General features: G+C 40.8%; 2 protein-coding genes and 1 long non-coding RNA gene across 9 annotated transcripts; 1 reads left to right on the forward strand and 2 right to left on the reverse strand.

The window, feature by feature from the left end:
* Positions 1-182: 182 nt before the first annotated feature.
* IntS1 (integrator complex subunit 1) lies at positions 183-10,458 on the reverse strand. Of its 4 annotated transcripts, none has more exons than XM_022833703.2 (10): positions 10,276-10,458; positions 9,639-9,699; positions 9,081-9,172; positions 8,534-8,668; positions 8,251-8,370; positions 7,696-7,941; positions 6,112-7,564; positions 5,168-5,655; positions 4,133-5,065; positions 183-3,875 (listed from the first exon to the last, which is right to left on the reverse strand). In XM_022833703.2, exons 4-10 carry the CDS (start codon positions 8,663-8,665, stop codon positions 900-902), a joined length of 6,348 nt encoding a protein of 2,115 aa, XP_022689438.1. In that variant the 5' UTR covers positions 8,666-8,668; positions 9,081-9,172; positions 9,639-9,699; positions 10,276-10,458; the 3' UTR covers positions 183-899. The 4 variants fall into 4 exon arrangements, with proteins under 4 accessions (XP_022689438.1, XP_022689442.1, XP_086824574.1 ...); XM_022833707.2 differs by having other exon boundaries at positions 4,571-5,065; positions 10,276-10,457; XM_086968448.1 differs by lacking the exon at positions 10,276-10,458 and having other exon boundaries at positions 9,639-10,212.
* Positions 10,459-10,681: 223 nt separating this feature from the next.
* LOC111260751 (E3 ubiquitin-protein ligase RNF25) lies at positions 10,682-17,915 on the forward strand. Of its 4 annotated transcripts, XM_022833738.2 has the most exons (9): positions 10,682-10,820; positions 11,258-11,329; positions 11,721-11,769; positions 12,186-12,288; positions 12,860-12,997; positions 13,651-13,869; positions 14,435-14,769; positions 15,348-15,522; positions 16,830-17,915. In XM_022833738.2, exons 2-9 carry the CDS (start codon positions 11,302-11,304, stop codon positions 16,950-16,952), a joined length of 1,170 nt encoding a protein of 389 aa, XP_022689473.1. In that variant the 5' UTR covers positions 10,682-10,820; positions 11,258-11,301; the 3' UTR covers positions 16,953-17,915. The 4 variants fall into 4 exon arrangements, with proteins under 4 accessions (XP_022689473.1, XP_022689471.1, XP_022689474.1 ...); XM_022833736.2 differs by lacking the exon at positions 11,721-11,769; XM_022833737.2 differs by lacking the exons at positions 10,682-10,820; positions 11,721-11,769 and adding an exon at positions 11,011-11,120.
* Positions 14,178-16,765, reverse strand: LOC111260752 (uncharacterized). The gene is made up of 4 exons (XR_002680533.2): positions 16,408-16,765; positions 15,664-15,768; positions 15,248-15,477; positions 14,178-14,590 (listed from the first exon to the last, which is right to left on the reverse strand). It is a non-coding gene; the product is annotated as an uncharacterized LOC111260752 (long non-coding RNA).
* Positions 17,916-18,935: the final 1,020 nt, after the last annotated feature.

Below are 18,935 nucleotides of genomic sequence, written 5' to 3' on the forward strand. Positions count from 1 at the left end.
TATTTGTGCTATTTAACTGTGACGGGGAATCTTTTGGCGAACTTATAGATATGGGTTTAACGTTTGTTCAACTTTAACGTGAACTCTTTTTGGCCGTGCCTCTATTACAGTGCCAAAAAGAGTTTACGTTAGAGGCACGGTTACAGTATCTTCGTTATTACAAAAATAACACCATATAAACATACAGGCGGAGCAGTTTATTACGGTGAGTACTTACAATCTACAAATACTACCTATAACGGAAACGGGGTCGAAGCTGACTCGCCGAAGATGATATGTGCAAATGGTAAAAGCAACAAATATTTTATTTACAAAATTACTGACGTCTTGCCAAGTATGTCGCCATATGAACTGGCCCGTTCTATATCTCATAATTTCCCTATTCCCTGAATATTACTTCCATTTTTATTATTATTATCGCCATCATTATCATCGTTTTCATCAACACCGACAGCAACTCTTGATTTCAGTATCTTATTCCATTAGTTCGTTGTCAGTTCAGCTGTACCACGATCTTGTTCTACTCTTGTTTTTGGTTTTTATCGCATATTGGTTAATTGTTAAGTTGGAATGAGTTCGCCAGCATCTCATATTGTTTCTCAGGTTTAACATTACTAAAGCTCTGCGTTCACTCTGTTCGTTCATATCCCAATTTGTTCAGTGAAGCTGTACGGGGTTTGCATGTTCCGCAAATCTTGTTATTTTGTTGTGGTTCGCTGTCCGCCGTTACCAACACGAAATCGTTGATAGCCCTCTTCTGACTCTATTGACGCCTTCCGCTGTGTCCAATCTTGGCTACTGGTGTATGTTTTCTTCTATATGCGAACAATACGTAAAGCCGCGTTACACCTTACTGCTTTTCATATCTAATAGATGTGCGCACCGCTGTACAACTGTAATTAATTTCCGTACTGCATATTGAGCAGTTCCAGCGCGTCCGATATTGGTTCAACGCTGTTGACATTTGATGATATGCCCAGCTGGAACGCTTTATTAAGTAGTAAGGGAGCGTGCTCCTCACAAAGCACGACAAACTCAGGTAGTTTCTCGAGAGCCATGTTGACAACGTCTCGAGTTTCGCTTGCCAGGCATTGAAGGTAACAAGATACGAATCTGCCTGCGGCGGCCGGCCGCTGTTCGATGCAAAGCAGCATCAGACGGAATGCTTGTTTACACAGTTGGCTGTCTCCAGTCGAAAGAAGACTTTGCAACTCGTCTTGATAAAGCTCGAGAATAGCTGGTCGACGCGAAGCGCTCATTTCGAGTTTCTGCAAACCTTGTATGGTAGCATCCCGGTCCGCAAGGTTTAGAGGAATCTTGTTTATCGAATCATCCGGAAGAGCTGAGTCCACGATTATCGCTGGCGTCGTTGTTCCTCCTGAAGCCGACTTTTCTTCGGGAATAAAAGCCCCTCCCTTCAACAGCGTACGCAGGGATACCATGTTCTTATAGGTACGCGCCAGTTCTTCGAGTTGCTCCTGGTGCTCGTTCAAAAACTCGCGGGCAGCATCGGGGTTATGTTTTACGTACGTATTGACAAGACCTAATAGTCGGTTGAGATTGCCCCCAATATTGTCTTCGACCGCACGCGTCATTCCGGCATTAACGTGCAATAACATCGATTCGAGATATACCCGAAGAATCGTATTCACGTCAGCGATATATTCCTGATTAAAGAGCTTCTGTCGGAGTAGCTCAAGAACGCCCATAATGCACACAAGAAATGATTTTCGGTTGTTCTTTGTGCCAAACATCGGAATACCGGCTGACATTCGAGAATGGAGGAGGCTAGCAATCAGGGGAAGTTGGCGAAGAAGAAGATCGGGATGCGTGGCTGCCAACTTGCGACAACTAAGGTTTAAATAACGAAGATCGCTTTTAAATGTCTTATCTGTATCACATACCGACATCGCTATGAGAATTGAATGGGACAAACAATCGACACGCGTGTAACCTCCCTTCTGTGGGTTGATGTCCGATAACAGATAATTGACCGAGTCGGCCGAGAAGATTACTGAAGGCATACTCAGATAGAGCTTCACGAGGAGAACCTTAGCTGACGCACTTTGCGGGCTGTTTTCGTTAACCAGAGTGACGAGATGATCTGCCAGGAAGGTGATATGTGCCTGCTTCACACATGAGTGCTCAATGATGTGCATTCGCTGAGACACGATCTCCTTAGCCTTATCGTCGTCGCCTTGATTCAACATTTCCTCCAACATAAAGTCAGCGACTGCGCACATTTCGTCGGTTGACAATGCCAACACATTCTCTACAGTGTGGTGTTTTGGCAATTTCTTATCTCTACCCTGCCATATCTTTGGGATAAACATACAGGCACTAAGAAAATCAAGCACGGTCGAAGCGTCCAAACTCTTGTCAATCGGACGAGTGAGCAGCATGGCAATACATTCAAGAAGAGTGTTCCAATGAGCCCTGTGAATTAGCGTCGAGAGAAGATACAATCTGAACCTGGAAGAAGCTGAGCCTTCATTGTTATATTTTTCGAACAAAAGTTTCAGCTGTGCCGCTTTATCGCTCCAGACACACTCCGGCTCGAGTTGTTCAAACCAATCTACCAGTGCAAACGATGTGTTAACCTGATCTGCATTTTTTGATGACAACCGTTCATCGGATAGTATCTGGGTTACTGCCTGGCAGAGACGGCTACTGTCCCCACTACGGATCGCTCGCTGCACCAGGGTGCAAAGGGCCTCCTCGAGACGGTCAGGTTGATTGACTGCGATTGCTGTTAATGACTCCACCATTTCATCAACAGATGCAGGCGTTTCCCGTTGAAGCTCTTCTTGCCGACGCTGATCTGGCCTGTGAGATGCGTGTCCTTTAGAGTGTGATCTTCGTTCTGTTGATTTGGTATACACCTGTTGTTTCAAGATTTCAAGCAATGGAGTTGGGTGGACTCCTGTATTGACATTGCTAACTGCTAGTTCGAGCAGCTTATTGCAAACACAGGTAAGTTTGAACCGCAGCGGTGAGTTGGAGGTTTCACTTCGAAGGGCTGTAATGACTAGCTTAAATAACGAACAAGACATAGCCGCTTTTGACTGGAGCTGTGCTGCAAACAATTGTCCAGTTTGCGGGTTCTCTAAAATTCGTTCACAAGTGAGAATAAATTCGGCAACTGCGCCCCCAACCACTGACTTCTTGCCGATGTCTTCAGCAAATAGTTTTTGCAATCTGCTGTAAAGGTCCTGTTCAACTTTGGAGTTAATGCTGGGCTGGTTTGGTTCTAACCGGTAGATTTGCACGATCGCGTCTGTTACTGACTGGAACATTGTTTCTGACTGGGCAGTCCTTGTCCAGTTGTTTCGCGGTACAATTTGAATGACAGATGTAGGTTTGGCGCTGTCTGTCTCCATATGCTCGAGTTCTTTGTCCACAGCTAAGAGCGCCTTATATCGGTCTCCGCCTATTGCGCCTCGCCTATGTTGAACTTCGACCAACTGTGACATGTAACTTTTGTCAAGCATAGCATTGCTCATTGAGTGAGGATCGAGTTCTACAGCACGATCAAGACGCTGCAAAAGTTTGCTCATAGAAGCAACGGGTATGCCAAAGGATTGTATAAATAGAACTAATTGGTCCGCACTAAGATCTCGAAGTGCGGCGTCAACAAGTTGCTCGACGGGTGATCGAATCATGCGCAATTTCAGCCAGTCCGGCAGTAGTAAAGCCTCATCACGGGTGCCAGCCAAAAAGGCCTGAATTGTTACTCCATCAGGCGGGAACCACATGCGCAGCAACTGCGTGAACCGTTCTGGGCGTTCGCGTGGAGGACCGTACGTCAGTGCTATGATCATCGAGTGCACCACAAGGATGTGCATTTGAGCACGCTCGCCTGACGACCACTCAACCTGAAATAATTAGAAAACAAGTTAAGCAGCATTCACTTAAAAATTAGGCAATATCATTTGAAGTTCAATTGACTTTTCCGGCTGACTCTAAGATGTTTATATACCGGAAATGAGAAAGCGTTCGAGGCGAATGGTTACATATATATATAGTAGTGACATGAAAAATAAGGAATATCCATATGCGTAATCAGCTATTTGACTTTTTCCCGGAGCCTGTATGAACTCGACCTTTGTTGACTCAATAATATCTAGCTAACCTGTACGAATTCATCCTGCCATGCGGTGTGTGGTGAGCGCCTAGCTAAGTTGAGATAGGCGATAAATAGATCTAAAAGTGAGACAAGGAACAAATCCCCGTAGACGAATGTCGTGCTGTTGTCTAGTGGTAAAATCGCGTTCATTATCGTCGCCCGTTCAACAAGGAGATGCGCCAGGTCGAGACAAACATCTGCCTGTTGCTCCTCCGGCGTATGTAGAGAAAGAAAGGCCACATACGCCACGACGGCCAACGGATCCGTCTCGATATGGATGGCCTGACGCAATGTGTAGATCACCTGTTCAAGCAGGTAATTAAAGTGGGGTAGCTGTGGGATCTGCTCAAGAAGCCAGTCAAAATCACCGCCCTCCTGCTGCCCTCCGGGAACACCGTTAGCCCCGTTATTGGCCGGACAAAGTAAAAGTTGTAGTGCTCGTACCGCTAAGCCCCGAGGGCCCATGTGTTGCGAAGTTAGCCTCTTCATAAAATACTCGATCACTTCTCGGGCAGCATTACAATCAGACTCGGGATTTCGGAGCAGGCGATGGAGGTGGCCCATTAATTGCTGCAGTTTCCGTCGTTTATTCGGCATCATACGTTGCCGCTGCGCCTCGGTGCTTCCTTCGAGAGTGTCGCTAAGTAAAAATTCGCATAAGCACTGCACAGGCAACATGTCAAGGGAGCTTTCTGAATTTTCGACCAAATCGGCTAACCAAGGCATCGCTTGTGACGAACCGCCTTCCTGCCGGTCGCGAATGATTTCCAAAAGATAGTTTGGATTTCGACTGCGACAAAGGAGTTGGCCCAATCGTAACTTATCGTTCAAAGCCTTGAGCTGTTCCAAGACAGGCGGTGGCGGTCGTCGAGCTGGTCCAGTTGGATCCATTTTGATTAGTTTTGAGAGAAGCAACGAATTTTGCTCAGTGATCACCATCTGTAAAACACAAAGGCAGGTAAGTTATTAGAGCTGTGGGGAGTCTTTCCCATTTATCGCGTATGCGCATTCATATGCTTGTTTATCTATCACTAAACGTACTTTGGTTGAAGCAGCAGCAAGATGAGTCTCGAATTCAAGAATCAACTGTTTCTCTCGTATGGCGATACGTGTTTCCGTATTGTGCATCTCTTCACTCTGTTCACCGCTTGGTGGGAACACAAACTGGTTCGTGATACACATATGCATCATCGCCCTTAACGTCGGATACTCGGTCCACGCTTTACGGCCGCACGTAGACGGATTATGAGCGATCACAACAAGCATCATAATAAATGCTCGCCAATAATAATCAGCAATCGCAAGAGATGGAGGTGTATAGCCCTCAGGAAGAGCATAATTTTCCGGTTGATGATAAGCACACAGCGAGAACACGATGTCGAACAACTCCAGCTGCTCTACCTGAAGAACAGGTCGGCCCACGCCGCCTTCAATGCAACCCCCACCTGGCACCAATCCTGCACGGCGGATAAGGACATCGACCAGCTCGACAGCGTCCGTCTGGGTCGCTGGATGCTCCTTCGACATCCCTGGAATTTGGTTAGCGTTTTTGATTACCAAAGAGCAAATAATTATATGCTAGATGAAAATATAAGGCTTTCTAGAGCGTAACCTTAGGGGGACAAAAATGTTTCTTTTTTGCGTAAACAACGACTTTACGTATTGCACTTATGTATTTAAGGTAGCTAATATTTATTAGGCATCGTTAGCAGCAAGTTCGTGCCAACATCATTATTGTCGTCGTCATAAGGTAGTCAGGTTACATGGAACTTCCTAATTTCAGTCTTTCCAAACTCATGCGGTCTTGAAACTTGTATTCTTGAATAAAGATTATTTAGATTGAGTTCAATTGGAACCACAGATACGTCAGGAGGAGCTTAGAAGTGTCGAGCTATAAACGAGTGATTAGGGACCACGCAACAAGCACATCTTTTGTAACCCCTTATAATTACATTTCAGCTTGAAAGTATTAAAATAAAAAATACCTATAAAGAGGATCCGCAGGAGTGTATCTTCCATAACTGGCATTTCGCTCGATATCCGAAGATAAAGGCCGCGTTCTTGCTCCGGAGGCCAGTTGTCTCTACAGTAATGTTCAGGCTGATCAAGTAAAAACAGACATTTCCTTAAAACATGCATAAAGTCTTGATAATTAGGCCGATACATTCGCATAACGACCATATACATCCAGCCGACCACGTCACACTGAATTGCTGAGATCTGCTGCTGAAAATGATAGAGTGGTATCATGTCCTTTTTCTCATTACGATACAACGCAGTAGCGCATTCTTTCACTGCCGGGGTGACTGCCATGAAGGTCGCTAACGTGATGAGGTCCGCTACCTGCATGAGGAGGCGCTCTTTGAGCGGCTGTTCGAGCCCGGTAACATGCGGTTCTTTCCGCTCCACCATAAGTCCTGCACAAAACGAGTGGAAATTTAGTTCGTGCCGAAGCGAACGTATGATCTCACGAAACAAGGCACGTAAAGCACGCAAGTAATCTTCTCTACTGGCTAAGAGATCTTGGAAGATTTCAGCAAGCACTCTGGCTGCCCGCTCTGGCGAGTGCTGTAGAATTACTGAGATAAGGCCCATATTGTTCGGGTTGCGCGACTGTGATAGCTCGTTGAAGATAGTTCGCCTCAGCATGCTAGGCAAATTATCAGGATGGAGGCCCAAGAGCTCTCGAACGCATTGCAGAAAGTTATTGATAACCGGTTTTGTTTTTAAACGAATTCGAACTAAATACTCAATGACGTCCTGATCGTGTTTGTTATGTTGATTGCAGTTCATACATGTGGTTAACAAAAGGTCCTGTGCGGGCCGTGTCAGCTTTGGATTTGATAGCCACGTTTCAAGCCGATGGGCGACTAACGCGCGAACGGCACTTAGGCCGCAGGTACAAACCATCAATCTGAGCACGTTGCGAGAAATATCGGTGGGCTGCCGCCTTTGCAATTGTTCCTGTATGATGTCAAGAATATACTTTTCAATTCGCTCTTCCTGCACACTATAGCGAGGTACAACGCTCAACGACATTGTCGTTTCTTTGAGATCGAGGTGCAGACTACTTAGCGAATCGTCGTCGTCGGTCGCAATGGCGCCGGACGCAGCAGGTGGACTCGGACATGCCTCTGACTTAAACGTAAGCTCTGGCGCCATCATGCTCTTCGGTGGCATGCGTGTCTTAAATGCAGTAAGAATATTGTCTACAAAACATTTGCACTCCTCATGATCAACCCATAGACGGTCTCCAAGTGAATCTTCAACGAACGCTCGAACAAACGCATCTGGCCATTGATCCGAGTCTTGAAATACTGCCAGAAGCAGATTGGCCGCAAGAATGGCCACTGCGCTTGCTCCCTTGCCTTTAAGCGCAGGGGACGGCGGAGTCTCTTTGCGAAGCAGATGACAGAATGCCTCGATCACTGTGTCGTTCTGAAACAACAACAGACAAACACCAATAATAGTACCTTCATAGTTGGGCGGTTCGCAGTTTTTTTCTCTTCTTAAAAACTCATATGTAGTAGTATACCGAGGAATAACGAAGCAAACACATCTGTATGTACCTGAAATGCCTGAGGTCTTGTTTTCGCCAGGAACATAAGAGAAAGATAAAGAACAGCGTCAGGTTTGGGTCGCTGACTGCGCAGGAGTTTGACAGCTCCACAGAGGACACCCTGCATACGGTCCTCATCGCCGTCCTTTTCGGCTGCCGCAAACTTTGCCATCAACAACTCGGGTTCGACGTTTATTACTTTCGTTTCCCAGGAGTCCCGGCGGGCCCCGCCGCCCATCAAATCACGTTTCACCACCTGATAAAATAGTGTTTCCAATACTAGTAGCTTCTTCTATTTGGAGTAAGTTTAGTGTATTGATGAGGTTAATCTCTGAACAAGCTCACACTGATCAACATTAAAAACAACTAAAGCTTGATATTTTAAACTCATTAGAGGAATGATATGAAAATTAATTCTACGACATAATAAACATAGTATTGAATTAATCTTGACTATGCACTACGACTAATACATTTTTCGTACGAGGCTGCAGCTACTACATACTAATCAGTCAATTCGATTAGTATAACAGCTATGATTGAGTCTCTGTTGTATAATACTGACTGGTGCGAACTTCTGAAGACCAGCAGTCGATGGTTGTCCAGACGGGCCAGCAAGTTTCGGTTTCTTGGCGGGTCCAGGCGAACCTGTCCTTTTTCGATCCAGGGGCGGTGCACTTAATGCCTAGAAGAATATTCCAAATTGGTTAACTTTTGTAATTCGGGGGTAATTATCATCACTCTTCGAGGTGGTCTTTACATTTAATACAACATTACTTGAATTTAATGACGATTTTGAGAGCAACATTCCTTCCTGACACGATGATAAATATATTAACAAAAATTACCTTTCCAGTCGATTTATCGCTCTGTTTTGGGCCGAGCATGATAAGCTCTGTCGAATTGAACCGAGGGTTTCCCTTCGATCCTGATGGTAGGGCGCGTGTTTTAAGTAGAGAAGCTTTTTTGTCCCGGTCCATATTCTATAAATAAGCAATAAACAAAGGATTTACGTTATGCATTTTTTTATGTCGCATGCCGTCTCGGTAGCCTTAGCCTGTAGCGGTGTGGAAAGTTGGTATTCTGGTGACGAAATCGCTGATTACAGCTGTACTCTGCGAGTTACGAAAAACTATAGTGAAAATTTTAAAGTCTCAGTGTGACACGCATGTCATCATCGTTGAGTTAAAATTAAATCAAATCATAATTAACGATATGCGGGATTAATAGGGCTTTGCAAAGCTCAGAAAGCTGAAACTAAACACAGGAGAGAAACTAAATATCGATAAATGGGAACTGTAAAGCCTGATTTGAAAAAACTGATTTGAAAGAGGTCCTCTGTTGACGAAAATATCAATAAATCTTCTATGTAGACTTAGCGCTTTTTACTATTACCTATTTGATTGGATAGAGCGCGCAGGACTACACGATCTGTCATAGGTTCTGTCATAGGAGCTCGAATAGGTATTGAATTAAGTCGGATGCATCTGAAAAAGAGTTTTTGGTCCTTAAACGTAGTTTCAATTTGCTCAAATTGAACTCTGCCGAAACCCGAATAGAAGCCGAATGGGTGTTACGCACATAGAAAGCCTTACAGGTGCTCATAGCACTGGACAAATGCTATTATAGCCGGATTCTATAACATGCAAGTGATGAGATTAGTGTGACAGCTAAAGATGAAAACAGTAATTTATGCTTTAATCTTTAGTTCAAGCATCATAGATTGCTTAAGTACACCATACAAGCTACAACCATCGAATGTCTTTTTTGCATGTCCATCTACATCTTCTTTTTTCGATTTTCTCGTAAATGATTACTATTAAGGCAAAAAATTTAGTTTAGTATCTTCGGTTTGCTCGAGTTTCGTTAGTCTATATTACGCATGTATACATGAGTCAGAGTATTCTTTTTTTTAGTAAAATCTAGACAAATTGGCATGTGTCAGTGAACTACCTTTCCTTTCTGTTTCCTTCAGGCCATTTATGTCTACAGCAGCACAGTGCGGACTGAACTCCTAGCAAGTCATACAAAAGGCAAGAAAAGCCCTTCAGTCAAGTTAGACGCTCAAGACGAAATGATGTGCGTGAAAAAAATGCTTTCGAGCGCTTTTAAAAATATTATTGTTTTAAAGATATGTATGTATAAGAGCAACTTACTTCGTCACTTTTTTTTAACAAGTATCTATGAATATATTTTCTAACTTACGCTTGAAAAATGTAAGCCTATATAAATTATAAAAAAAAAAGATTGCCATATTTAGTAGCTATGCTAAAGGTTAAGCCACAGAACAGCAATTGAAGAAAAGTTCTGCTAGGGAGGACAGAGGTGACATAAACAACGGCTACTCGCAGCAGCAGCGACATTTGGTTGGACATTCAATCCACGTTTGTCAATTTCGCAATCGACCCTGGACCTTGCTTGCAAAAGCTAATTTTGTTATTCTAACTCATGTATATATATATATATATATATACGGACTCATTCGCATTGCTTACAGAAACACGTAATGTACCCTATTTACATTAGACAACAGAACATTGGGTTGGGTTATGCATCCGATTTTTGTGGAATCATGCATCACATCGCTTACCGTAAACTTTTCGTGCCACGATATTCTTTAACCTATATCACAAAAAGTACATTATCCTGCGAAACAACGTTAAATCACCGATTTTGCACAGACTCGTGTGTTTTACATCCGCAACAGGCTACAGCCGCCGTTGCAGTACAGCTTGAGACTGCGAGATCAGCAGCTAAGCTCATGTTATGAGAATGTCTGGGATCTCCGGATTGTTCCGCCTATTAAGCTTTGCCAGGTATTCGGGTACAGACAAAGATGAGCAGCATTGGATTATTTTAAACTCCCGGAGAACGTTAGTAACACTGCATCAATGCAGCTGAGGTTTTCAGATCATATTTCGGTGAATATATCAGTTCAATCATATCACTATAGGCAAAACGTTGTTAAACAAAGTGGAAAAGTTGCGCAACCCCTTTGCCGGATTTTCCAACTGTCAAAACCACGGAAGTTCATCTTGGGGCTGTGCGTTGAAGCTGCTCCGAGACTGTCTTTACAGCTAGACTCATCGTAGATCAAGTGCTTATGATCGCCGTGGAAATGGAAGAAACTGAAGAGTAAGTGCACTCTATGGTACAGCTTCAACACGTGACTCAAGCACAGACGGTGTATGGGTTGTAGGTTTGACGTATGAGTATTTTCGATTCGTTTAAATAGAGCGACGACAGCAGATCATCTTTCAGCTGTGCGGCGGAGCTTGCTTTCTATATTGACATTTCTATCGGGAACAGTTACACACAATAGTGGAAGAAGGTTTTTCTCACGAACATCTGACACATCATCGCCTTAGAAATTAACAAGTTTTTAGTTAATAGTAGTAAATACTCCTTTGCCAGGCAGTGATATATTATGAACAGGTATCCTATCAGTTTACATTGTTGTACATTGCTTCACAAGGATTTACTGAATATTAGCTAACGTTTCGCCTTGTTTATATAAATATTGGTATAAGGCTGGCTTTTTATATAAATGACAATATATTTTTGTTTTTCAGGCAAATCTTAACAGAAATTGAGACCCTTGAATCAATCTACATTCATGAGTTGGAAATTTTTGACGAAAATGAGTACGTACGAAAAAACATATAATGATATTTACTGACTTTAACGATAATAGTATATTTGCGTGCGTTTTACTCAGAAGTGAGCAGATATATGACAGGTTGCGCGGCCGAAAACACTGCGCGACCTGTACATTGCTTTTGATAGTTAACGGTTACCTTTAATGGCACAGAATAGTACTTAAAGAGGATATGGTGGTTATTTTTGCCCTGCATACTGTGTTTGGATAAATGCTTTAAATGTGCAATAAATCTACTTTTTGTGTATAATTAGGTATACTTGACCATACTATTATACCTTAAATTTGGCGTCAAATTTTGGTGACATCAGAGTTCGGTATGATAATTTTCTCTTGAGCACACCTATATACTACAGCAACGTGTGCTGCTCTTTCAGACGCCTGTCTGCTACCTTTACATAGAGATGAATTAAAAGTCCAGGAATGGTAAGAGCTAAGAATTACACTGGTCATAATTACGAATTTGATATACGATTATCAACCTTTAACAAAGAAGGAATAATAAAAATATGATATCATGTAAATAAAGCACCATTGCGAATTTATAGATTAAGTTACTCAGAGATAAATCTAACCTGCCTAACCCAATTCTGTTGAGCGAACAACAAAAATATCGCATGGAGGCATCTATAGCGGAAATTGCTTTGCTTTCGCTCCGATACAGCTCAATTTAGTTAACCGCTAACTATACGGACACTGTAAGCATGTTTTTTTGTTTCAAATAACGTGATACATAGAAATATTTTCTGCTTGTCTGAGTGTATTGAATGTTTATCGAGATCACTCGTTGATGAATAAGAACAATGTGCTTTTCTTCTTTATGTGGCTTAACATTGTTTTAGGAAATTCGTGAAGACTATCAAAGTAGATTTAAAGCCGGCAACTGGTGAGGATACATCTGCTCAATGGGTTTGCATGGAGCTATGGTTTTACATCCCAGTTGGGGTAAGCGTTGAGTACAATCATATCTGTAATTCTTACAGTTATATTTATTGTACAATTACATGTATGATTACCTGGTATTTAAACTTTGCGGAAAAATATTTCGAATATCAACGTATTATAGCTAGAAAGCTATTCACCTTAATGTTGATTTATATATTTCTGATAATCTATGAGAAACGAGTACATAAAAAAGACCCGAAGCTTAAAACAAATGATGAAACGATTGCTTCGAAAAGCTACTAAGGTAAGAAGAACGAATAATGCTATGCGTGGTATAAGAGAGGTTCCTGTTGATGGAAACATAAGGAACATAACAAGACGCAAGAACGCAAAAAGGGTAAAAAAAATTCCGAGATTTTCTTTAATTATGGACATTTTGTGCAGGCTGATCTCTTTATTTTGCTTTTTTGGTATCACAGGTAGTGTATGCATTAACTGGTAGTACACCATAGCACAGAAACGACTGCCTTTGTAATTTGAGGAGCCAAAGATAATGTGGTTGAACGCTAACGGAAAATAGATGCGTATCAAGAGCTTAAATGCATGCCTTATTTTTTCTTATTGTATCTAGTACCCAGACACCCTTCCAGAGATAACGATAAAAAACCCACGTGGCCTGAGCGATCAACGCCTCCAACAAATCGAGAAGGATCTCCAAGACAATGCGCAAAGCAACAAAGGCATGATGATGCTTTATCATCTGATCGAGGTACGTGTATTCGCTTATAAGCAGCAGGAAGGAGACTTAATTTGAAGTTCAGCCATAACTGGTTTAAAATCGAGTGGAAACTAATTTATATTTACGGCCCATTTTGTGTCATCTATGTACTGCATACTTTAAGACAAACAATACTTGTGAAAAGTTCTGGCAGTTGAAAGTATTTTCTGTCATTTTCAATGAGCATCATTATTCGTCTATAGCGTTTCGACAGCTAGTTTTATGAAAGTAGATTTAAATGTAATTATGTATTTCATACAGTGTAAAAGCCATCCCGCAGAAGTGATACGCTATGTAACTTTTTTAGAAGTTTACCTTTCTTAAAAAATAGTACTTATTGAGAACTACACGAGTTAAATGTCATGTAACGCAATATTATGGTAGCACTGGAAAACCAAGTTACAGGACTGCTAGCAAACGAGCGATTGAACCTAAGTAGGATCTACGTTTCATTTACTTGGAACCGAAACTTTAGTGGTACTGAGCCACACTGAGCTCACCCAGATTCTCGGATATGTTGATAGCTTACGAAAACCTGCCGTTTAAAAAATCAGTCTCGCTGTTTTTTTCATATTATAAAAGTTGTTGATTTACGAATAATTAAACGTTTTTTGTCTTTTTTTGACGATCTCCTATCTCGGCAGGTAGCCAAGGACCACTTGACTAAGGATAACCTACCTGCCTGTGCTTGTGCTATATGCCTTTACGGCTTCGACGAAAACGACGTTTTTGTGAAAACTGCCTGTTTTCATTATTTTCATTCGCATTGTCTCAGTCGCTACGTCAATTACCAGTTAGATGAAATACGGGAAAAAAAAGAGGAAGCTAAAAAAAATAATAGTCCTCTCAAGGAACCACTTAAGGTAAAGCTTGACTTGTTCATCGTGTTATCCAACAAGTTAGTGTCCTTACGCATACATCTCTTACACTGCCGACTCGTAATTAACATAATTGGATTTTTTTGATATTGGTCCATAAAGGTATTATTACATTGAAACAATATGAACAGCCGAACTACAGGAATACCCTTAGGCTGCTTAAAGCAAAAAAAATGTGTATAGAAATTGTAAAGCAAGAATATTACATGTGTCATATTTGCGAGAATTTAATTGGGGCGATGCTTGATTCCCGGGCGATGCTTGAAAGGCGCCAAATGATCGACAAGACAATCTGCTCAAACGCACTTTTAGCTTAAATCTCATTTTAGTATGTATTTTATTCCGCTTTTACGCTCTTACGGCATGCGTGTTCAAAAATATCTATAATCCAGCGCATTTTTCAGTTGCCGTAACATGATTTTGTCACGAAGCATACCCTTTTGATTGTTTCTTCAACAGAAATTCAATTTTAAATATTTTTCACTCAGCGTAAACTCCTTCATTTACCAAAAGACGCCATTTATATATGTTTAATATTTGTCATTTTCAGTTGGTATGCCCAATGTGTCGTCTGGAGATTCCTGAAGATATTGTCTCGGCTAGTACATATCCAGAACTTCCACTTCCATCAGCACAAGCCACCGATCCCGAATTTACAGTGACTCCAGAGCTTGAGCAAATGAGAAAGAAGATGGCCCGTTTATATCTACAACAGAAAGAACGCGGTGGTATTATTGATGTGGAAGGGGAGAAAAATAAGTTTTTTATCCAGATCTCAAATGGGACCGAAGAGGAATTAGAACGATCTCGGCCTACATCTCAACCCGCTCCAGAAGCAAGACTGCCGCAACAATCTGCAACTGCTAAGGCTCCTCCAAAGTCCAGGTGAGCTCAATGAAATACATGAAACATGTTACATGGGGGGAGTAGAGCTGCCTTACGGTTTATTTTCTGTTAAATCCCGTTTGGTTATCAAAAACTATCAGAACTATGATACGCATAAATGTTTTCCCTTTTTATAAAAGTTTCTAGACACATTCTTCAAACTAAATGTATTATATTGAAATGTATACATATTATGACGCGTTTTCTTTTCTTAGGCATTTTTCCAAGAGCGTCTTTTAATATTTAGTGCAGGCATAGAGGATGATTAGAAATATACATAAATGCATAATAAATGAATAATAAGCAAATAATGATAAGCAAATTTAGAATTGCTTTTTTTCCAACAGCACAACAAATTTTGGTTACCATATGCTCACCTTTTATAGGAATCGTTAGTCTAGTTCACTGTCTGAATTTTTAATATTTTCAAGGTTTTACATGAGTTACATACCCTTACAGTATTTATGTGTGTACTTACCATTGACTAATAAACAACTAATGTTTATAAGTGCAAAGGTGATGGTTAAGAGTCACGCGTTTTTCCTAAATGCTTTCGTTTCTCGGATATACCACTTCAGAGTGGGAGAATCTTCCGATTCTGACTCAGATTCTGGTGGCCGTGGTGGACGCGGCAGTCGTGGGAGGCGCGGCAAAAGCGGTCGCATGTACCCCACACCAGCCGAGAAAAAGCGGGCTCATCTACAAGCACTACAACAGATGAAACAAAATGAACAGACAAAAATTGCAGACAAGGTATCTTCATATGCAAATATCTATAGGATAGTTTAAAAAAAAAAAGAAATATAAGTTTGCTTGGAAAATCATAAGTAACAAGATTTGCTGATTGCTTCGCTCCCGTAATTTTTCCTTCGCTGAAGTTAGAGTATTACACACCGTTACAAGGCCGTTTTCCTGCTTGTTGGTCGTTTGCTTTCATCGTTGTGCTTGTCATCGTTTTGTTCGGGTCGTAAAATTGTATCTTCGGCTGGGGTGCCTTCACTGGAAAAATCAAAGCATTTTACACATTTACTCTTCGTCTTACACCATAGTCCGAAAATTGCCAAAAGAATCTTGAACAGGTGTGGCGTGTGCGACGAAGGTTCTGTAGCAATGAGTAAATTGAATCATTTTCGGCTCTTCATTGTAGTCATACATACCATGTTCGACCTCAGGCACGAATTTCATTGGGATCTCTGAATTTGACGAGGGCTACATTAAACCACTTTTAAGAAAGCTAATTGTTAAATGACGATAATTCACAGATCGACCGTACGAACAAATCTCTTGATTTACGTTTATCATTTCCCGATAGCAGCGAAAAATCGGTGCCTTGAATTTACTTAATTTTCACGTAACATTTTCCATTTTTAGAGTCCAAGCTTAAGGTAAATTTTTATGTGGTGTAGAGCACTCAGTATCAATGAAATATTTGTGATCTAGCCAATAAACGAAAGCTGTAGTTACTTTTTGAATAATACAAAAAATGCACAGTTACCATTTAATAATTACTTAGCAAGGTAATCGAAATAGTTCCGCACTCCAACAACAAGACAACATTTCATATAAATGTCTTTCTATAATATTCCTACTCTTCATAAATGTATTGGGAAAGTGAAAGCCGGAATATTCATTAATCACCTTTCTGTGCAATTTGAAGACAGCCAAAAAAATGTGGAAATCGTCATCACACGTTAGTTACCAACATGTTCTGCAAATAACGGCACTTTCTGAGCCTTATCGAGTATAATCTACATCTATATTCAACATATGAAAGCACACAACATGGACAGAAACTTTTTATCTCAATTTTCCGCTTTATGATGTCAACCCGTCACTGTACATCACTATATATCGTTAGGAGTACCGAATCTCTCCAGCTATCCCTCGCCCGTTGGCATTACAATCATATTTCTCGTGACTGATCATTGATCCTTGCTGTATTCTTCGGCTTTTGAAAGTACTTTTACCTTTCCATTCCCTAATACCAATGCAGTTTAAATTTAACGTATTTTCAGTCGTGACAATATATGTATTTTTATCTTCACTGTTGTCGTTTGCAGTCAACAGAATCGACGATGTCAAATACCACAAGTGGCGCTGCCGGAGGAGCCAGTAACAAAAGCGGTGGACGTCATCGAGCAACGGCTGGTGGTTGTGCCAATGGTATGCGGAAAGCTAGCTGACCAGCGGACCCTATCGGCCTCGAGCGCTGGCCCGTCAAGGAGTCGCTGCAGCCGATAATAATAAATCGGGTACGGTTGGATCAGAACGACAGCATTATGAATATCACCGGCATCACAGTGATCTAAGCAACCAAATTGCAGGAATTGTTCGTTCTTCGAGGTTTTTTTGCGCACAAGGAGCTTCAAGCCTTGGGTACTGAGCATTCTAGGCCTCCCAATTGTTTCGGTCTCCCCTCGCGCACCGCATCGACGCATGAACTTGTGAATACGAATATAGGGCGTTACAACAAGACGTGTCATTTTGTTGTCATTATGTTTGTTTGTTATTGGGCCGAATAGATTGCATATATAGTGCTGTGGTATAAAGGACGTAAGGTATTGGCATTTTGTTTTGTTCAATTAATGTTTCAGCTGAACCTTCGAAAAAAGCGAAGGGTTAGACCTAAGAGCACTCTTTTACACATTTTCTCGAAATATATGAAGGGGCTGTATTTTCTCACAATTTGTAAAACGCAGAGGCAAGTAAGCTAGGTGGAGCTGGTATAAGAGGACTGGTTAGTGTGACAAGTGACGCCAAAAGTTGGATAGAAGAGAAATATCTCTAGAGAGAGAGAGAGAGAGAAAGAGAGAGAGTAACAGGGGGAGAAATAGATAAAAAAAAGCGCCAAAGACGTCTCGTTTCTGTAAAAGTACGGTCAATGGAATGACATGCGTATTTATGTTGTATTAGCGATGGCGCGAAAAAGACGGGCCCGTCATTGCAAACCATAGTGTCACCTATAAACATGTACGCCACCACCGAAAAGCAACGATTCAAGATTGGCTGAGAATTAACCAACACTTTTTTTCATAAGATGAACATACCACTACTAAATTATATGACCATATATATATATATATATATAGAGGTGTGCTTCTAATTAATATGCAAAAATCCAATAAGCGTAACAGCATATCATATAACTGTGTTTTCATTGTTTGCGTCTTTTATTTTTTTATTATCTCCTTTAAGAAAATATAATTATATTAATTATAATATTATATGGTAATACATAGGATTAGAATATTTTGAGTAGACTACTTTTAGACAATAGAATTGTAAATTTGTTTTTTTGATTATCATCAACACAAAATTCCACACATAGGGCCGTCACTAGAGGATAATTTTCTTTAGGACTATGCTTATAAAAATTTTATTAGTTTATGTATAAAGTTTTTATGCACCCAACAAGTTGATCTTGGCTACCTTTGCTAATAAGTCCAATCGTACAATTTCGTAAACATTAATGTCCATATACTTCGTTGCCAACTGGCATGGCGTCTTGCTAATAATAAGAAAATTTTCCGGTTTGATATTTTAGCTTTAATCCAAGTGCTCGCCAGTTAATAATTGGCAGGGTAATTAAATAGTTTAGATTAGGTTTGATATGTTCAATTCCAAGGTGAGCCTGACGTAAACTGGAATGTAGTTGTACCGTACAATGGACTCTTCAGTAGAAGTTCTAAATAGTTGCAGACTAAATAGTTCGAACGGGAGTTTCTTTCGGGCTGTATTTTGATAATAATAATAGTACATATTTATTAAACTATTTGAGCACAATATATACATAATAATAACATCCTGGATTCAATTTTGGACGGTTTTATGAATTTGTAGAAACATAGTCAGCATTATATCTCAAATAATTATAATAATAACAATGATATAATATGATATAATAATTTACGTTAAGCTACAGAGAGGTTGGTGGAAGTTAAAATCATCTCCCTAAAGAATCTACACTCTGCATAATATCGGTAAGTGTGTTTTGTAAGTGAAACGCCTAAATACAGTAAAAAAGTTGCCGATGCTCATCCAACTTCCATTGAATTTCTAACAGAAGATCCATCTATGTACGGATTCGACTCGATTGTAAAATTGGACCTGTCTGGAGTTGTACATTTTGTCATCCGTCATTTAAAATATTGTCTGGGAAAGTATTT

Source organism: Varroa jacobsoni, unplaced genomic scaffold, assembly GCF_002532875.2.
Source record: "Varroa jacobsoni isolate VJ856 unplaced genomic scaffold, vjacob_1.0 scaffold_472, whole genome shotgun sequence".
Classification (NCBI taxonomy): domain Eukaryota; kingdom Metazoa; phylum Arthropoda; class Arachnida; order Mesostigmata; family Varroidae; genus Varroa; species Varroa jacobsoni.

Coding starts and splice junctions, on each gene's coding strand:
- IntS1 (XM_022833706.2), bottom strand. CDS start 8,665: ATGGACCGGGACAAAAAAGCTTCTCTACTTAAAACACGCGCCCTACCA. Junction 8,371..8,533: donor GCGATAAATCGACTGGAAAG/GTAATTTTTGTT, acceptor ATATTCTTCTAG/GCATTAAGTGCACCGCCCCT. Junction 7,565..7,695: donor CAAGACCTCAGGCATTTCAG/GTACATACAGAT, acceptor TTGTTGTTTCAG/AACGACACAGTGATCGAGGC.
- LOC111260751 (XM_022833736.2), top strand. CDS start 10,789: ATGATCGCCGTGGAAATGGAAGAAACTGAAGA. Junction 10,821..11,257: donor GAAATGGAAGAAACTGAAGA/GTAAGTGCACTC, acceptor TTTGTTTTTCAG/GCAAATCTTAACAGAAATTG. Junction 11,330..12,185: donor GAAATTTTTGACGAAAATGA/GTACGTACGAAA, acceptor ACATTGTTTTAG/GAAATTCGTGAAGACTATCA.